Here is an 18,644-nt window from a genome sequence, read left to right as displayed (position 1 = left end):
TACCTATCCACCCTCATGCGAAAAAAAATAAAAACAACCCCTCTTAATTCCTTTGCCAACTATTCTATAACAAAGCAATTCTTAAATACTCTTGTGCTGTTTTCAGTTGTAGCCCACATATGTTGACTACGGCGTAATTACCAACCGCCATTTGACTGCAATGGTCCTCAGAAGGCTGAAGGTAATTGTGTGTGCAGGGCCAGATGCACAGATTGTAGTCCGCCAGCGAAGAATAAGCATAAAGACTCAACCATTTCAGGAGTACAGGGCAATTTTTGCACCACTTAATAGGTATTTGATGGAATACTAAAACAAAGCTGTCCTAGAGAGATGTCTAAGCATAAAACCTCCCTGTGGAGAGAAACATTTCTTAAAGGACACACGCTAACCTCTAAAAGGTTTTGTTAAAGTCTCCTCATACCGGTCTGTTACTCCATAACTACCGCCGCAGAAGGCAGCGTTCGTTTTCGGTTTGTAACATTCCCACTTAGCATGTGATACTAGCTTATTTCAAATGCGGGATTTGGGATTTTAAGCACCACTGGTGTAATTACAGCTATCAATTTCTTTAAGCCACTGAAGATCTCCCCAGGCTTCCAGGTGCACCCCCCCGAGATGCACTTACCCGGAGAGAATGAAGCTGCTTGCAAGATTCCTGGGTATTTTCGTGCAGGAAATACGGCCTAAATAATACCAGTTTAACAGTTCTCATACACTTAAAAACGAGCTGCTTGGCATCATGTGTCCCCGTTTGCTTGAATACATTCCTATCCTTGCTATGAAAAATAGGGCTCTATCAACTGCTTCTTTATGAGCTTGTTATAAACCAGTGATAGGACAGTGCAAAACAGTACTTATTTTCTGTCTCATCAAGAAGTAATTCCCTCAGGCATTAAGATGTGACATAAAATCTTTTAATATATTGAGCAATTTCATTAAGTTCTCTGTAAAGAAAGCAAAATGCAGCATGAAATACAAAAGCTTTTAAAACATGCTAGGGAATTTCAGTGGGAAGGTAACAAATTATGCAAGCCACAGGCCTATATTACACATTAAAAATGTTGGCTGAGACATTAAACAACCACAGAAACGTTTTTATATAATATGATTTAAGATCTATTGTTCAAAAGCTCAAGAGCAAACATTTACTCTTTGCTGATTCATATTAGCAACTTAAAAAAAACCAAAAAGGCATTCATTGGATGACCGAAATACATTCCCAGGTAGAATTCGAGCATCGTAGCTCTTCCCACAGAATACCTCCAAATAACGCACAGCCAAGTATTGCCTGAGAGATTAAGCACACAGGAAAACTCCGCACAGTAGAGACTCCCACTTCCGGAATTTTACTTCTTCCTGCTTTTCAGGGAGCTGTTGTGAACCCTTACTCTCTTCTGCACAGAAGAAGCAATCTTCATAGAGGCTTTCTTTGCGAGGGACCTTTCCACAGCTCCGGGTTTCCATAGCAACAGCTGAGCATCCTCTCCACCCGTCAGCAGAGACTCATCGGTCAGGTTCCAGCAGAAGGAGCGCACAGTGGCAGAGTGTCCTCCGCGAAGGGTACCCACCAGGCTCAGTCCATCGGTGCCGCAGCTGACTAGGTGAATGTTTCCTGTGGACGTTCCCCCAAGAAGAAAGAGTTTGTCCGCCTTTTCGTGGTACGAGCCACCTACCAGGTAATGTAAGCTGTCGTTTTCAACGCAGACTGCGTCTCTGACATCCAGCACGTGCAACAGCGTTATTGGTTCTTCGGTATCTAACTGAGCAATGTCCCACCAACAAAATCCCTCATCGTGTGTCATGCAGTAGACCCGTTTATAATCTTTCCCAGACCAGCCAATAAAGCTTACTGATGAGTCTGAATTGCAAGTTGCTATCAAAGCATCATCTTCGTTATCCCTGTTAATGTCGAACACGTTAACCAACCCATCGGTTGACCCAGAAACTACCAAATTGGGTTCGATGGGATGGAAACAAACTTTAGTGATATCGTCATTGTGACTTTCAGAATAGACTCCCAAGGGTTCTTTAGTTGCGCTGGCACAGTCTGTAACGCCTCTTGCATCCCAAAACACCAGAAACGTGTCCGTTTCAACTTTTTCTGTTCCAGCACATACAATGAGATCACTGCAGTTGATATCAAAACTGATGAGAACGTTGGAAGGATAGCCACTAAATATCTGCACAGCTTTCTGAGTTGCTAAACGAATATCCCAACACTTTACTGTACCATCACTGCATGCTGAAAACAGGACGCTCTCACACGCGTGTGCAAATCTGACTCCATTAAGTATCCCAGGACGGGTACTGTACTCCCGCAGGAAGTTTAATGTTTCCCTGTTATATACCCTAATTGACTTATTGGAACACGAAACTGCCACAAAGCGACTGCTTTCAGATTGAGCAGGTTTGGAAACATCTATATCCAGTAAGTAAGCAGGCTCCTCGCTTAGCGTAGAACGTTTTGCTATGCGCAGACTAGCAAGCTGCTCCTCAATCTTCTCCACTGCAGTCATCTCAAATGCTGTTCCTAACGTTGTCAGAAACCTGTAATAAATAAAATCCAAGGTGAGTTTTAGTTATAACGTTCTTAAATAATACTAGCTTTAAAAATATGTATGAAAAAGCGTCTTGCACAGAAATGATGCGTGAAGTCAAAATTCAACTATCCTGATGTCCTACCCACTCCAACTTCACATACAGAAACAGAGAACCGGAAAGGGCACCCGAGTTAAGGAGTTCAGTCTCTTGTGACTGTAAGCACTACATCATATAATCCCCTTAAAAGATTAAACAGGCTGTCTGTGAATCCTGTGAAAGTCACTTAGCTACATTTGCTTTATTATTTTTATAAAGTAAATAGTAAAGTGATGTTCTCCACAAGTGGGAAGAAGATGAAGTCATCACCACTACCTGAGGAGGAATAATTTTTGTTCTAAAGAGTTGCTAGGAGGCACAGCCCACAAACAGCTGCACCAGTACAACTGCAGGAGACTTCTTAGGTGAACTTTTCTGCTGAGGGACACGCACAGAGAACAAGCCCAGAATTACACAGAACTACAGCCTGAAGTGGCCAGATGAGATAAATTTTACAAGTATTTAGGTGCCCAATGACGCACATAAACACCTGCCAGCATAGCATGCGCCACCTAAACAGGCTACATGGCATCAGTGGAATTCACTGGCATTAAGCACCTTTGCCTTTTTCATCAGTTCTCCTAAGAACCTAAATGCGTTTTGAGCCTCCTGTGAAACCACGTAACGCCAGCTCTTAGTGCAACTGATAAAAATCCTCCCTTCAGAGGCAATTCTTCTCAGGCACTGCTGAACCCTCCTAGAAACCCAAACTACTTCAGTGATGTACATAAATTCTCATCTTACCAAGCAAAGCCAAAATTACACAATACTCTCTCGATCCTCTCATACATAGATTCACTTCTAAAAAATGGTGTGCCCTAAAATAAAAAAATAAAAAAAAAAAGAAAAAAGCTCTCCTTTCTATAACAAAAAGGAAAATTCAATTCTGTAATTGCAGTAAAGGCTTTCACCAATTTAGAGTCGAAAAAAGTACATCACAAACAATACATGGTTTTAGTGAGTTCACAAACTACAACCATTTTTACAAGAAAGGTGTGGGTGGGGTGTGTTAAGTAAGCATAACCACCCACACGAGTGACTTCTGTTAAAATTACAGGTTCAATTAGACTACTCTTCTGTGTTTAAAAAAAACGAACATTGAGGGAATCACAGCAGGTTCTAGGGGGTCAACACTCCAGTGACTTCTCACTGGTACAGATATTTCAGGTCAAGCAGTACTCAAAAATGTCCTTACTTCCTTAAGGACTAGGCCAGCACCCAATCCTAGTTACCATATGCATGAAAGGACCCTTTTTGAAAAAATCCAAACAGAAATGAAGTAAAAATCAGGCAGACCCCGAATGCAAGAAAATATTCTCATGCCTTTCCAGCTGTCCTACCATAAATTTTTCTACAAATCCTTCAGGCTGGATTTTTAGGGATGGAATGAGCAGGTTTCCATGTATTACTTGTTTTAGGGCAATTATTTTAATGGTCCATGAGACTAGCAACAAAGGAAAAGTCTCTATGACAAAACTGCATTCTGCTTTTCTCTCTTCTTGGTGGTGTTTGTAGTTTCAGGGTTTTGCTTTCCCTCCTCCTATTTGGTACATACAAATATTCGTGACGCCATGTGACAAATGAGCAAATTCTTAAAAAACAGCTTAAGTAGGCACACTCATAAAAGCTTAATTCCCAAGTCACACATAATCTCACTAAGCTATTTGCCTCAGTAATATCCTGACAATGAGGTCCCCAGGTTAATCTTCTACATCAAAGTAACCTTTCAGAGCACATCTACAAGTAATTTTTGCCATAAAACGCAGACATCCTGTGGAAACTCCTTTCCCCTCTCAAGAGAAGAAGTTCAACGTGTTTTCTGGCATTAGCCTGCGTACAACCCTACCCGCAGAGCATGCTCCTTACTTACTTTTCTGGGTATGTCCTCAAATGGAACAAGCTTTTACTAGCACTATTACACGGTTGGACTCGATGATCTTAGAGGTCTTTTCCAACCTCAATGATTCTATGATTCTATGATTCTATGAAGCGGACTGTTCTCAAACACTGCTTGCTACACTGCTCAAACACAAAACTATTAAATTCCGTGCAAATTAAAATATTTTATTTCTTAAATTTAAATTATTAATAAGGACAACTTTTACTTAATCCAATTTACTGAAGAATTACAATGGAAGCTTCTATTTCAATGCCGTTTCAAACACACATGCTTGCAGGTGGAGAAAGGGGTTTTCATAAACCAGCTATCCCGTAGTGCTACGGTTACAAAAAAAATTGGGTTCTCTCTGTAAACTTTTTGTAAGGAAAATGTAGTTTTCCAGACTGGCTTGAATTTCAAGCTCTAAATATTCAGACTTTTTATATTCAAAAGGCCAAGTAAATTCAAACAGACATGCTCCTGACAAATGTCATCCATTTGGAAAGCAAGCTGCAGTTGTTTAAATATTACTGACTTTGATAGAGACTATTATTCAACGAGCAGTTTCTACAACACTGATGTCAGAGCTTTTACTGCTGGGGCGGGCGAGGGAACTCTACAAGTACCCAGAAGTTGTAAAAAGCCAGAGTCTGCAAAAGCATGTTCATTCAGATTTAATAATATTTTCTGGGAAATAAAATTAGCCCAAGATAGCTCTTAAGATTTACCCCTGAATGACACAGGTACAGCTATTCTGAAATACCAGAAAATGCTGTTCATGTTTCCAGATAGACGTGCAATTTATATCATCAGGAAGCTGGAGGGTACAGTTTTCAATTCTATTTCCACTGCAACAACTAAGAAGCCTTAAAATTGCATTTGATGGCAGCCAGGTTTTTGCTAAAAACTCAAGTGAAATGTCTGCCCTAGTAAGAAAGTCTTCAGACTATTATGAAATTGTGATTGAAGGTTATATAAACAATTCATGCTCAAACTTCAGGGTGTAGCTGCTAGCCCTTCCTTTTCAGAAGGGGAAGTCACTGTTGTATTTTGATGGGAAAGTTTAAATGGCAGGAATAGGATCTATGTTAAATTTATGAGGCAAATAGGAAACAATGGTCTTCCAAACACAATAGAAGATAACTAGACATTGGACTGCAGCCACCTACAAAGCACATGGTGCTCTGCACCGCAGAAGTGAAGCGCTTTTAGTTTAGCGCTCCTTAACTTCAACAACACAGGTATCTTGTTTTGTTTCTGCCGCAGAGTCCTTTGGCAAAGTCAGTATCTTTAAAACCTGACGTAGTCTGGATATAGCACAACAGTCAGCTGCAATGATCAATGAGGAAGACTTCTCATGCTAATGTGATACACTGTCTGACACAAAGACTTTGTAGGGCACAGCCAGCTTGCTCTTGAACTGTTCCAGGCTCAGAAGGAGTTGCAGATAGTACTCGCCAAAAACTCCTCTTTCCCCAAGGTACCTCCTTTGCTCACAACGTGAGGTAGTTAATTAAATTCAGGTTCTTCACTTATTCCAACTCACAGTGGCCCACGGTCTGGATCTATGGCCTCAACGCAGACAAAATCCAGGTGATGTTAAGGTGCCAGGAAAACACCACCACTTGGATGACACACGAGTACCTGGCTGAAGGTGTCTGGCTATGGCTAGTCATTTGTGTTTAAAACAGAAGTCCAATCCCATCCTCAGGGATCACCATTCCTCGTATGCAACAGCTGCATCTCTCATCCGCATTCACACCTGCACCCCCTGAACAAGGTAAAGCCACCTTTTACAAATGAACCCTGAGACTTTTGTGTTATTGGTATCTAGTCCTCTGGAACTACATTCACAGGATCTTTTCTATGAATTAACTTCACGGTTATATGCAACCCCTGCACATCTCCTTGACATCACAACTACCAGAAACAATAAGCTACTTGAAGGACACTCAAAACTCATTACATCTTGGGAACTCAGAATAAATACAGTCCTCTGAAATAACCTAAAATATTTTGACCTCCAGGGCCTCCTACAAGGGTCCTTTAAAAAAAGAAATAAGCTTGATTTTTAGAATAGAAGGCACAAAGTGGAAGGGATGCCAAAGAGGCAGGACAGGATTTTCAGATGCCTTTGTTATGTATTTCTCACTAGTGGAGTGTGGAAACAACCACACAGCAAGAGTAGAAGCAAACAGCCAGGGGTGCCAAGAGCAGGCCTTTCCAATGACAGAGAAATGAAAGGTAAGCACCTATCCACGCAAACTAAACATTTAATATTGTCTCAGCATATACTCCTGTGCTCTTTGTGCACTATTCTAAATGTTGCAGCCTCAACTCAAGCCGACAGGCTCATGAGTCCTCTTCAATCCAGAAAGTTTTTCAAAAAATAAACCAGCAATTCATAAGTTATTTTCCTTCTCCTTTTAGTGGTGTACACAAGATGCTGCCAAATTGCATAGTTCTCATTTCCAAAAGGGAATGTTAGCTCAACAACATATAGAAACATAAAATTACCTCTCTGAAAAATACCGTGGAAAATGTGGGAGAAATGGAGCTTTCTCAAAGATTTAAGCAGTAACCTAAGAGTAACTTACGAGTAGGAGGGTAGAAACACATAATAAAAATGAAAACAACCTGTAGTTTTGGCAATCTTCTCTACAGAGGTCAAATACCAAAAATAGCAAGGGATTTGAACAGCAGTAGATGAAATCTTGCCCTTTTCTTTCCTACTATAAACAATACAAGCAGACCCTCCCTTTATTTTCACAATTATTAAAAGTTCAAGAACAAAGCTGAAGCTCAGTGTAAAGCAATTCAAGCATACAACATTACATGTGGTTTGCATTTTAAAACAAAAATGCAAAGCGCAAGGTTGGCTGAGGAGAACGCATTAGTACGCTGCACTTCACTAATGCAAAATGCCTTTAGAGACCTCTCCTCACTGGCACCACTTCACAACAGAAGATGGATCAGCCGAATGATCTAGGCACTGAGGGGAAGCACAAAACACCCATCAGGCATGCATAATTTCTGCAGGAAACACACTCCTACAGTTGATTTTGTTATTTTACCAAAGCAGAGTGAGAAGGTGTTTTTCCAGCATTCCCACAAAGCCATTTTAAGGCAAAGAGAATAGCATTTAGTCTATCAAGCAGGAAGGGAATAAGATGCACGAGAGGCTGCGCTAAAGCGCAGAGACAATATGTAAACTGCCAAGAGAATTATTTCATCCTTTCGAATCAGCTACATCTAGTTTCCAAACGTAAAGCACAGCAAGAAAAAAAAACTCCACGTAATTTTGCATTTGCAGTACAGAGAAAAATATTGTATCAAGAGAGCAGAAAGGAGGAAAAAGACAAAACACTGCCACAACAAAGTCTATGGGAAGAGCAAAAAAAATTAGGTCTACCAAACAATCTGCCTTCTATGAAATCAACTCCTACCCTCCCACCAGTAAGGACCTTGGGGGTACAATCCTGTTCAGCAACGGAGAGGAGAGCTGCAGGTAGGACAGAGAACCAAGGAAATGGCCTTAAACAACAGTATTGGTTAGAGGAAAAAAATGAGTCAGAGCTAGGAGAGAACAAAGGGAAAAAGTCACAGGTGCTCAGTGCTTTGGGGTTCAATAATTCTAAAAAAAGGAAACTACAACTTTTGTGTACTCATCTTTTGGGGGCATAAGCAGGTGTTCATGTCAATACAGAAACAAAACCTCTTTTTGAATATTATGCCAGATATCCATATAGAGAGAACACAAAACCAACTTTTGGATTTGACCAGGCGTAGTTTTAAATGCATAAATCATAAAAAAAAATACGTTGAATATTTTCATCAAAAGAAAACTTTAAGAATTAGTTTTTTGGTGTAAGATATTGCATTCCAACTAGAAAGACCTATTCTGATTTTGCATCTAACACTGGCAAATATGGTGGAGTCAGGCAAGATCTAGAAAATGTAGGCATGCCTTCAGGTCCAAATCGCAATGAATTAACATTCAAACTTGAGTAACTGAAAGCCTGTTGATATAAATTCATGAACCAAAGAGATGGTAAAGAGCTGCAAAGGACCCAGATGACAAGCCATCGTAAGAAAAATCTAAGTGTAGAACAATCCAATGTACAATTTAAAAATTCAAATAAGCCAGAAAACACCATACAAAACTATAAAAATGCTCAAATGACTGATTTTGCCTTCAAATTTAAGTCAAAATTTTTAAAATCTGATGCTCAGACAGCCAAACTACCTTCTCTAGAACAATTTAGGAGACCCTAACATAAAACACGGGAAACAGTTTCTAAATACTCTAAGAAGCTGTGTCAAACATTATTTCAAACATGTTTGAGCATTTTCCTTTTTCAGTCTTCTCTTTTCATCCAATTCCATGCCAGTGACACAGACCTACTAAGAGACAAGCAGCAAAGTAAACTCTCTGTCACCAAAATCACACTGACATGAGCAACTGGATCCAATTGAGAACTTTCTTGTGAGGGGGAGGTTTCCTAGTAGTGACCTCACCAGGTAGAGGATGTTATTGCACCCAGGTATTGAGGTGGTCATCCAATAAAGGAGGCTGCAAAGTAATAAGAGGATAAGAGATGCTCTATTTTACTCTCATGGCTATTCTCAAATCAAGCCGACAGAAGCTGCAGCAGAAGCAATCCTATTTTATAAAGGCAGATCCGAAAGATTCCCAGGCAAAGGTTAAATTACAGAGATACTGTAATCGGGACATTTAGCTTCTAAATTCTATGTGTTCACCTTTATTTTTTTAAAGGATGCTGTATTTAAAAACACTCCGTGAAAGCTAATCTATGCCTAAATTGCACGCTCATGGCCTCTGAACAAGTAAACGACAAACTCTGCATCCTCAGGCGGATTCTAGAGAACGGGCAAGAGCTGCCAGGAAAACTGTCCTAGCGCTGGGCCTTGGCTTTTGCACTGGAGGAAGTCTCTGAGATGGGGGTCAAATATGAGGTTTGTGTCTACTGCTCCTCCCTTCTCCCCTCTCCTCCCAGGCACAGACAGTGCCTAACCTGTACTCCAGCCCAGCACGCTAACAACATATGGGGTGAGGCATCCAGATCACCTTCTAAAAGAAGGGTAAGCACCTACCAGGGAAGTCATGGCCAGTTGTGCGACACTCGCCCTTTCTCTAACAAACACCTCCGCCTGCGATGGGACCCAGGATATTGGTTAACACCCCCACGAGGAACGGAGGATGGATTATGTGTACACCCAACAGCTCCAGAAGACTTCACTGTCCAAGTGCTATGCAAACATCAATGCTCCCAACTCCAGCACATGCTAGATAACGCACAGCTTCAGAGCACAGCACCTTTGTGGCCTGGTGTCTGCCTGTAACGTAACCATGGCTATTCAGCCAACCTGCTGCAGAACTTGAAGGGAATCCAAGTCTCAGCCTTCTGCATTTGTGCTTATCTCATCAGACCACAGAAAAGTCATTTCCTTTCTCTTGTGAGCACCTCCCACCATAGACACCATATTGTGGTTACAAAAAGTAGTGTCAAACATAGGAAAGAAGATACAGAACTAATCAGTCTCTCAGTTATGTACAGCCAGCAACTGCTGGAAATCAAATGTGTAGGGTACAACGTTCTCCTCCGTGTAGTATTTTTTCTCCATTCACATTTCCTCAATATAATCACGAGCAGCTAAGAGAAGGTCCATACCCTTCTCTGAACTATTCCTCGCACGCCTCCTCACTAACAGCATTTTCTTTTGTTAAAAGGTCAAACAGCTTGCCGTTTGACTTGGCACTAGAGCTATGCACCAAGATGGTCATCTCACAGATAAGGAAGACGGAAATAAAGCTATTCGTCTGAGTGGCTTTGAACAAGACCCTGGCCTACAAACACTTACAGTCCTGATTCTGGCAGAACAGCTTACTAAGTAATTCCCAGCAAGCTGCAACATTTACTCTTTACTTTCTTAATCAGTGAAACAAAGACAGTATTTGCCTAACTCACTAATGTTTGTGTACACAAACATTAGTAAGTGCAGTCAGTGGCAGCCTTTCAAAAGAAAAAGCCTTGTTCTGAACATCTTCACTACAAGATAAAATGCGAAAGTCACAGTAACACCGCAACGCACCTGCAAATTCCACAATCGAAAAGTGCTTCGATGTCCCTTCAAGATTGAGACTGCAAAAAAGGATTCCAAGAGCGATGATTTTCAGGGCCATTTTAAGCTGAACAAAACCACCACATGAATGGGCAACCCCAATGATCCACCCTACAGAGAAAGGTGAAAGGAAAAAATTACTTATGCAGCTGCATGAATAATTTAGTGACTCTGAAATAACACCATTTATTTCCTTTGATTTAGACACTGCCTCTTGGTACCAACACCCTCATATAAAAAAACTGGAAATAAGTAAGAAGATTCTTCCCAAATATTAGTAAATTTTGCTGAAATTCTTCCAAAGAATTTGTTTCTACACCACAGGAAGCCTGGGAAATTTCAGCCTAAATTTAGCTGCAACCAGAATAAAAGGATATAAAGAAACTTAGCTACAGCAGGAAAAATAGCTCCTACTACCACACACTGGTGCCAAAATACCTATAGTGGGATAAAATGTTTTATTTACCAGAATATCTTAGAAGTTCTTTGACAACAGTAATTTAGCTTAAGTACACTTTGTTACCAGAGCTCATTCTTCAAAACACAAGACTATTATGTTTTCAAAACTCTTTTCTTGAAAACCCAAGCTTAAGTCAGCTACTACAGTTCTCATCTTCACTAAGGACATTGCTGGTGAACTGATAAGAAGATATTCCTCTACATGTGCAGGTGTGGCACCAGTATTTTCCAAACACAACATTCATGTGCTTGGCAATTTTTAACACTACGCTAACATCACTGTCTAAGCAATTCTCTGCAGTTCCAGATGTATTGCGCAAGCACAAACATCTGTCAAGCCTAAGCGGAGGAAATGACTTCTCCTCATTTTTCTCATTTGCTTCCCCAGGAACGCACAGATCACTAAGGTATCTTCACCAGTCACATCCTACAATATCAATTTTTTATATTTAGCTAATCCAGAACATCACCACGTCAAGGTAACTTGTCAGACCTTCTCCAGTATCAAAGCATCAGAGGAAACTGGAGATCCTTGCGTGCCCATGACAGTTCACAGACTATCAATTTCCAAAACAGGCTCTCCATGCACAGCCTGACAGCTGGAAGCTCTGCTGAATCCTTATCATGCCCTAAGCTCAATTTTCAATGCTTTGTAGCAGACAAAAGGAAAAGATGTCATCTAACTGACAACAGTAGGATGGAAGAGGCTGAAATAAAGGGTTTTAGAGCTATGTTGACTCTATCCTGCTCAAGAGAGTTTACCTTTCAGTCTCCATAAAAGATGCTGAGGCATCAAGTATGTGCACATTGTACCCGTGCACGGCACTCTCTTCAGCTCTTTGTTTTCAAGAACCTTTAGACAGCGTTTATACTTGAACCATACATAGCACTCCAGTACTAGCTTCACCAATGCCACACACAGATAAAAGAAAAAATCATTTTTTCCCTTTTTATAATATCCAAGTGCACAGTGATTTTCCACCATACTGCACTGGAAGTTCACGTTCAACTGCTTTTTCACTATGAGTGTGATTTAGGACTCAGTCATAAGAAATAGAATTGCGAAAGGGAAGGACAAAAGAGCAAGTAGGTAGGTGTTGGTACTCTACCACTCAAGATCAAGAGATCTACTGTATGCAGCAACACAGACAATCCCTGCTGGCAAATCACAACAAAAAACTATATGCTTTTGTTAGCACCCACGAACCCCCAAGACCTGAGTGGAGAATTTATTTTTTCAAGATCCACAAAGACCTTTCCAACATCTTCGGCAGACAGTGTTGCCCCAAAACAACACAAGGACAAAAAGCAAAGTCAGGAGCTTTATGCATTTTAACAACCCTCCTCTCAAGCCATGTTTGTTCTCAATGCTTTAGTCAATCCATATTTCACAGGGTCATAGCAGGTTGCCTGCAGGGCTCTTTGCTGAAGCCAATCTCTGGATAGCTAAACCATAATCAAGTGCAGAGGACAACGGGTTAGATGATCCAGGGAATGGACTGTTTATTTTACAAGAAGTAGCTGGGATGCTTTGCCTTGTATAGCTTGGCAAAGACAGTGACTGCAAGGGGATACGATTACTATCTACAAATACATCAAAGGAATAAATGCTGAGGAGGGAGGGGAGCTACTCAAGAACAATACTGGCACAACAGTTTAAGAGTATAAACTGACCATAAATAAAATTTAGAGCAGAAATTATAAAGTTTATCTTTCAAAATAGTTTCCAATTAGAACAGCAGGGACAAAAACTTTGACTGTCTTCATCTACTTTAATAACCTCATCATCCTGGCACCCACAACTGCCCTTGCACAGCAGAGAACACAAATAGGAAGGCAGACTGAAAAACAAGCAACTATGAGATAAGCTGGCTCATCATTTCTTTCTGGAAGATACCACATTGCCAGACAGACAATAGCAAGACACAACATTTGCTTACTGCATGGTTTCAGAAGCAGCATTAAGACCGCCCTAAGAGGGTATGTATGTGTACAGAGAGAACGCAGCTTCCTGCTTAAGGTGGCCTCCTCTCCCCATGCCCCTGAAATTGTCAGGATAAAAGTCTAAGGACTTGAGCGTGCCCCTCCAAACAGCCACATCTTCTTGCAAAGACTGTTGCGTGGGAAATGCAATGCCTCCCTCACAAGTTTGAATGCTTATCAGTCACTGCAACGTAGAACTGAGGACTTTTTGTCCTGCAGTGACTGCATCTCTCCGTGCAACATAAACATGACATCAGCGTAGCTGAGAACGCGTGCGCTAAGGCAATCTCACAGCGAGTTGGAAGTTACAAGGCTGTCCGACGGACAGAAGCTGTTATTTCGCACTCAGCCCACTTGATGTCACTAATGACCACCGCTCACGAGCAGCTCGCTCGCTCTTCGAGGAGCTGCAGCGTCACAGATTTAGACCACTCAATTAAAAAAGAGAGCACTTACTCTTTTTATTACACCTATATCTTCCTCCACTAATCTTAATCGGTTACGATAAGCTAATTGTCTCCTTAACAGAGTGGCATTCAAGGAAACAAAAACTTAATTTAGAGTGCAAGGCATAGGAAATAAGCCTGAAGCACTGCAAAGAACGTTATTAAGGTACCAGCATTTTTTTCTTCCTTTTAAAAGCCTCGGTTCCTCAAATCAGACTATTAATCAAAAATCACTGCCTTCACTTAGACCCGTCTAGCACCAAAAACTGGAGAAGAAAAAAACCCCAAATTCAACTACACTGCAACTTTTTCTTTCTGATCTGTCAAAAAGATTAAAAATAAGTTACACGCTTTTTTAAAAGTCTCATTTTTGTGAATTCAATCCAGAGCTTTTGATCTTTCAGACTTCATGATAACGCAAGATGCGACTCCCGTATTTCCATGCAACGCACACAGAAGCATACAAGGAACAACTGACTTTTGTGTGTTTGTATTTGCTCTCTAAGAATCCAGCAAGTGTCAAGTCCAAAAACACCCATCACTAAATTTTCCCGGGGAAGGGGAGGAACAAACCAAATCCAACAACTAAAAAACCCTTCCTCTCTCAATCTGTTACACTCACGTTTGGCTCTTACGAACATTCCTGAAGCAGGAACATTCAATACACACACGGTAATAGTTATCAGAGACATTAAACCACTAGAATTCATTTTTCCCTAAATCTATTTTACCCCCTTTCAAAACTGGGTCATGTACTTCCTTAGATATATTGCCAGATATTGAGTAAACTAAAATGAACTTCGCTTACCTCAAAAAAATCCTCCACAAATGGTTTGTATACAAAACTCGAGTAAGTCCGGTTTGCTAGTAAAAGAGCTGTATGTTTCTAAACAAGAATTTTTGCTGTCACAGCCATCTGCTTGTCCCTCCTGATTCCACAAAGGAATAATAACGTTTAATTCCAGCTCTCTCAGTCATTCCCATGGCAACAAACACACACAAATGCTTATTATTAAAGGATCCTCACATTATTGACAAGTGGTCAATATCTGAAGCTTCCTGTCCCAGGTACTGCCAGCATATAACTCCATCCAGCAAACAGTTTGCCAATTTTAGTTAAATGCTTGGTTGTCTTTTCACCACTTTAACTGCTTACTAATTGTACAGCACTTTTATATCTTCTTATTTTCAACAAGAAGCTGAGCAATGGTTTTGCCTTGAAATAACAGGCACGGGAAAAAAGAAAGATCACAGTAGTCATGGCACAGAGAGAGCTGCAAGTGAAAAGTTGCTAATCAACTAAAAAACCAAAGAAAAAAGATGAAGATTCTGCTGAAGAAAAAAAAAAGAAATTGCAAGAAAGATGATTGACAATACAGCAAAAAATCATTTTACTTTAAAGCTAATTTTTTTGAATCAGTTAGTTTAATCCAGCATAAGAACTATGAGTGTTTTAATGCACCTGTTTTTTCAGATAAGATTCAGTTGCTATATTAAATGAAGGATTTCCAGAACCCTTTAGTTTTGATTTTTCATTAAGTTTTCATTTAGCTGGAAAACTGGAGAATTAAAGAAAAATAGCAAGTGCCCTTCTAAGGCTACAGTGAAGTCTTATCTAAAACAACAAGTCTCAAAGAGCAAGAGGTTTTAAAATACTTTCATTCCTTTATCTGTTGCAACTTTTAGTCTGAAACTAAACATTAAGGTCACCTTAAAACATTTTCAACAATACAAATAGTGTAATAAAAAAATAATAAAAATCTGAGAATATTAACAGTCTGCAAGAAGTGCCTTCAGATTAATGTGAAAAGGGGAAGTAAATTTATGTAAAGTCTGTAAAGGGTATAAACAACAGTACAGATGGTTTATCTTGCAAAGGAGATCAGACTAGATAATGCAATAGTCCTTCTGGAGTTAAACAACTGACATAATGAAACAGAATAAAAATGTATCAGACTCAAGAGTTTTTAAGAAAATATTAATGTGAACTTGTTAAAATGGACAGCTGTGCAATATTTGCTTCCTGCCACTACTTACAAAATATTTTGATTGTTGAAAACACTCAAATACCCTGTAAGGCCTAGAAACAGGACAGAAAACACATTCTGTGCTGGGACCTTCAGAACAGCCTAACGAAATTACTCAGTGTTTGTCCTGCAATTTGAGCATGGTTTTTTCAGTGCTATACATTGGCTTACTTTCTTCTTCCAGCGAGCTATCCACCCCTATCTCCTGCTTTGCTCTCCCTGAAATACTTTGTTGAAACTTGCATCAAAGTATCAGCTAAGGCAAAAATAAATCATAGAAACAATTCATCCAGACTACTGAAATTTAATCTGAAGGCAACATTTTGGCATCAGACATCCTTCACTCTCAGTTTAAAGCTTTATCTACCAAAGCTACTGTCTTCTATATACAATTTCACAATCCTCCCCCCCCTCCCATTTATTTTAGAAGGTAATGCACCACTCTCTGGTCAGTCACGTCAATGCACCAAGTTACATCCACATATATTTAACTAACCAGCCCTAAATTAAATGCTCTAAGCTTCTTTACAGACTGCACTGAACATGTCCCATCTCTACATGCTGACTGCACCAGCCCCACAAATTAACAAAACATGATTCTGCCAGATCTGAACCAGCACCAGCTCCGCTTGGTTTGTAGGTGCAAAGTACTGCAGTAGAGCTGTCCTTTCCTGGGGCTTCAACAGCTGCAAGCAGGAAGGAGGGAACAGTCAGAGGTCAGCTTTGAGGGGAAGAAAGGGGAAGGAAAAGGAGGTGGCAGGAGGAAATAAGAGAGGACAGCTCTACACCAGCAAGAATTTATGTAACCCTTCTGTTAAAGGAAAAGAGACAGTACAGGAACATGAGAAGGGGAAGAGCTAAGGGAGAAGTGGACAGCGGGTCAGGCTAAAGTCTGAAGAGGGCAAAGGCATGTTTGAAGTTGAACTTACTAACCCCAACAGGGCTATAGGCAACACGCTCTTTTCCTGCTTTTCTTATGTCCTCCATTGTCAATCTTGCACCTAAACTACTTGCAAGTCACAAAACGTTATCTCCAAAACCTGGCCTTGCCAAGTCTCCGACTCACAAGTCTCAACACTCTTTTTTTATGTCTGGTGTGAAACCCACTAACAGACTCGTCATCACACAGAAGCAGCTGACCCACACAGAAGATGTCTTTTCACCCACCAATTAAAACCAAGGCCTAGAAGTCTGCATGGGCAACTTGACACCAACACGGCTAATCAGCATGGCAGTGCTGATTTCCTTCCGCTTTGTTTTTTTTTCAGAAAAGCTCAGAAATCACATTATTTGTACAAGTACAGTAAAAGCATGTCAAAGCTGCAGAACCCAGCTGGGAAGTGCTGCCCACATGACAGCAGTCTGGTCTTACATGAGACCTCCCACACAGGAGGGAGGTACCGACCAGACCCTAGGGCCGCCCAGCAAAGGATCCTTGTCCTCAAGACTGATGCAGTGAAAGAAAAGGGGGGGTGGGTGTGTTTTCAAAACAAAACATCTTGTACTCAAGGCATTTAAAAAGCTACTTGAACATCGTTGATCATCCCACATACAGCAGAACTCTTAGGGGGCAACAAGGAAGAAAATTTTTTCCAGAAAGTTTAAGAACACACAAGAAACAGCCAGGCCCCACGTCACTGCCTACATATGCAGAGGCTGCCGAGGAGTCCTAGGCCCACCTGCCCTACAGGGCTGTTCCTTGCCACCATAAAAAGACATTTGGAGGAAAATGCAAATAGCTACCCTAGTCTTTAACCCTAAACAGAAACCAACATGTAAACTTTAGACAAGCATTAAGTAAAATTTGCGCCTAAAAAGCAATCCTTGGGATACACATGAACAGAAACCTTTTCAGTTACTCTGTTGACAATGACAATTATCTTACAGGAGCTGCTCTGCACACACACTTCACCAAATCTGACGATTGCTCTTGAACAGGAAACCCATTTAAAATATTAGGAAATAGAAGGCATTAACATACATTACTTCTGAGAACAAAGTTTTTACAGACTTTGTTCTGTAAAACTTTGCTCTGTTTACAGACCAAAAACCAGCATACTAAGAAAAGACCTTCTGCTTCTGCATTCTTCCAAATACACCATACATTCCTAGGGAAAATGAATTTGGAATTATAGAATTGTAAGAAATATGAGTCCTTAACATAACACAGCATTGACAGTTCCACTCCCCGTATCTTGTAGGAAAAAGTTAATTCTCCAACATAGCATATTTTGAAATACCTGTTGATTACATAAAACATCATTTAAGGATATATGTATTACAGCTTTGGCAGTAGTTTCTCTTTTTTTTTTTCTTCAAAAACATAAAAAAGTTTCATTTCACTTTTCCCCAAGGGAATAAAACAACCAAACAAAAAAACTGAATCAAAACTTTTATTTCTTCTTCTGACCTTTTCCAGATTTATTTTTTTGTTTTAGACTGTTACTATTACTAAAAAAGATCCCCATCTTCACCAAACCTAGGTGAGCTCAGCTGGTACTTACCAGCATAACTTCTTAATAAACATATTTAGCTGCAGGTCCTAACTTTAACCCTGACAGCCCATAAGTGGCCAATCACAATTCTAATCAGATGTGCCTGCCCAAATTAGCAATACACTGATCCAGCCCTCATGCCAGGCTCGATCCTAGCCCAGTCTCTACCAGACACAGCATCAAAGCCAGAAAGGCTGACCAGGCCAGTGTCAACCCTCCACCAGCCCTGTTCAGAACCCCTCTGAACCCCCTGTTCAGAGTGCTTTGAGAGCACAGTCTTTCTAAGCTTCCAGGCTTCACTGAGCAACAGGATAAACTCACAGTGTAAGTCGAGTGTTTTTATTCACGCTTTACCAGTGACACAGACGCCATCACTATCAGCGAAGCAAAGGTGCTTCAGTTCAGCCTAATGGAAAAAGAAAAGACAGCGGTGAGGGAATGAAACTTCAGGAGCCCCCCTTTCTCCTCCCTACCGCACAGGGCGCTACATACACTAAGAGATGTCCAACCCCGATAGAGAGGGGCACCTCCGGGCGGTTGCTCTCCCAGCCCAAACCACCCGCCGCGGGCCACC

The 18,644-nt window shown here is 40.7% G+C and overlaps 1 protein-coding gene across 1 annotated transcript; it reads right to left on the bottom strand.

The window, feature by feature from the left end:
* Positions 1-903: 903 nt before the first annotated feature.
* Positions 904-18,468, bottom strand: WDR89 (WD repeat domain 89). The gene is made up of 2 exons (XM_009273372.1): positions 18,392-18,468; positions 904-2,547 (listed from the first exon to the last, which is right to left on the bottom strand). The coding sequence occupies exon 2, from the start codon at positions 2,514-2,516 to the stop codon at positions 1,347-1,349; it is 1,170 nt and encodes a 389-aa protein (XP_009271647.1). The 5' UTR covers positions 2,517-2,547; positions 18,392-18,468; the 3' UTR covers positions 904-1,346.
* Positions 18,469-18,644: the final 176 nt, after the last annotated feature.

The sequence above is a fragment of the Aptenodytes forsteri genome, unplaced genomic scaffold (assembly GCF_000699145.1).
Source record: "Aptenodytes forsteri isolate BGI_AS27 unplaced genomic scaffold, ASM69914v1 Scaffold479, whole genome shotgun sequence".
NCBI lineage: Eukaryota > Metazoa > Chordata > Aves > Sphenisciformes > Spheniscidae > Aptenodytes > Aptenodytes forsteri.
Note: the sequence above shows the minus strand (reverse complement) of the source record. Positions and strands in the feature narration are given on the sequence as shown.

Excerpts from the sequence above, each read along its gene's own strand:
- WDR89 (XM_009273372.1), bottom strand. The coding sequence starts at position 2,516 with ATGACTGCAGTGGAGAAGATTGAGGAGCAGCTTGCTAGTCTGCGCATA.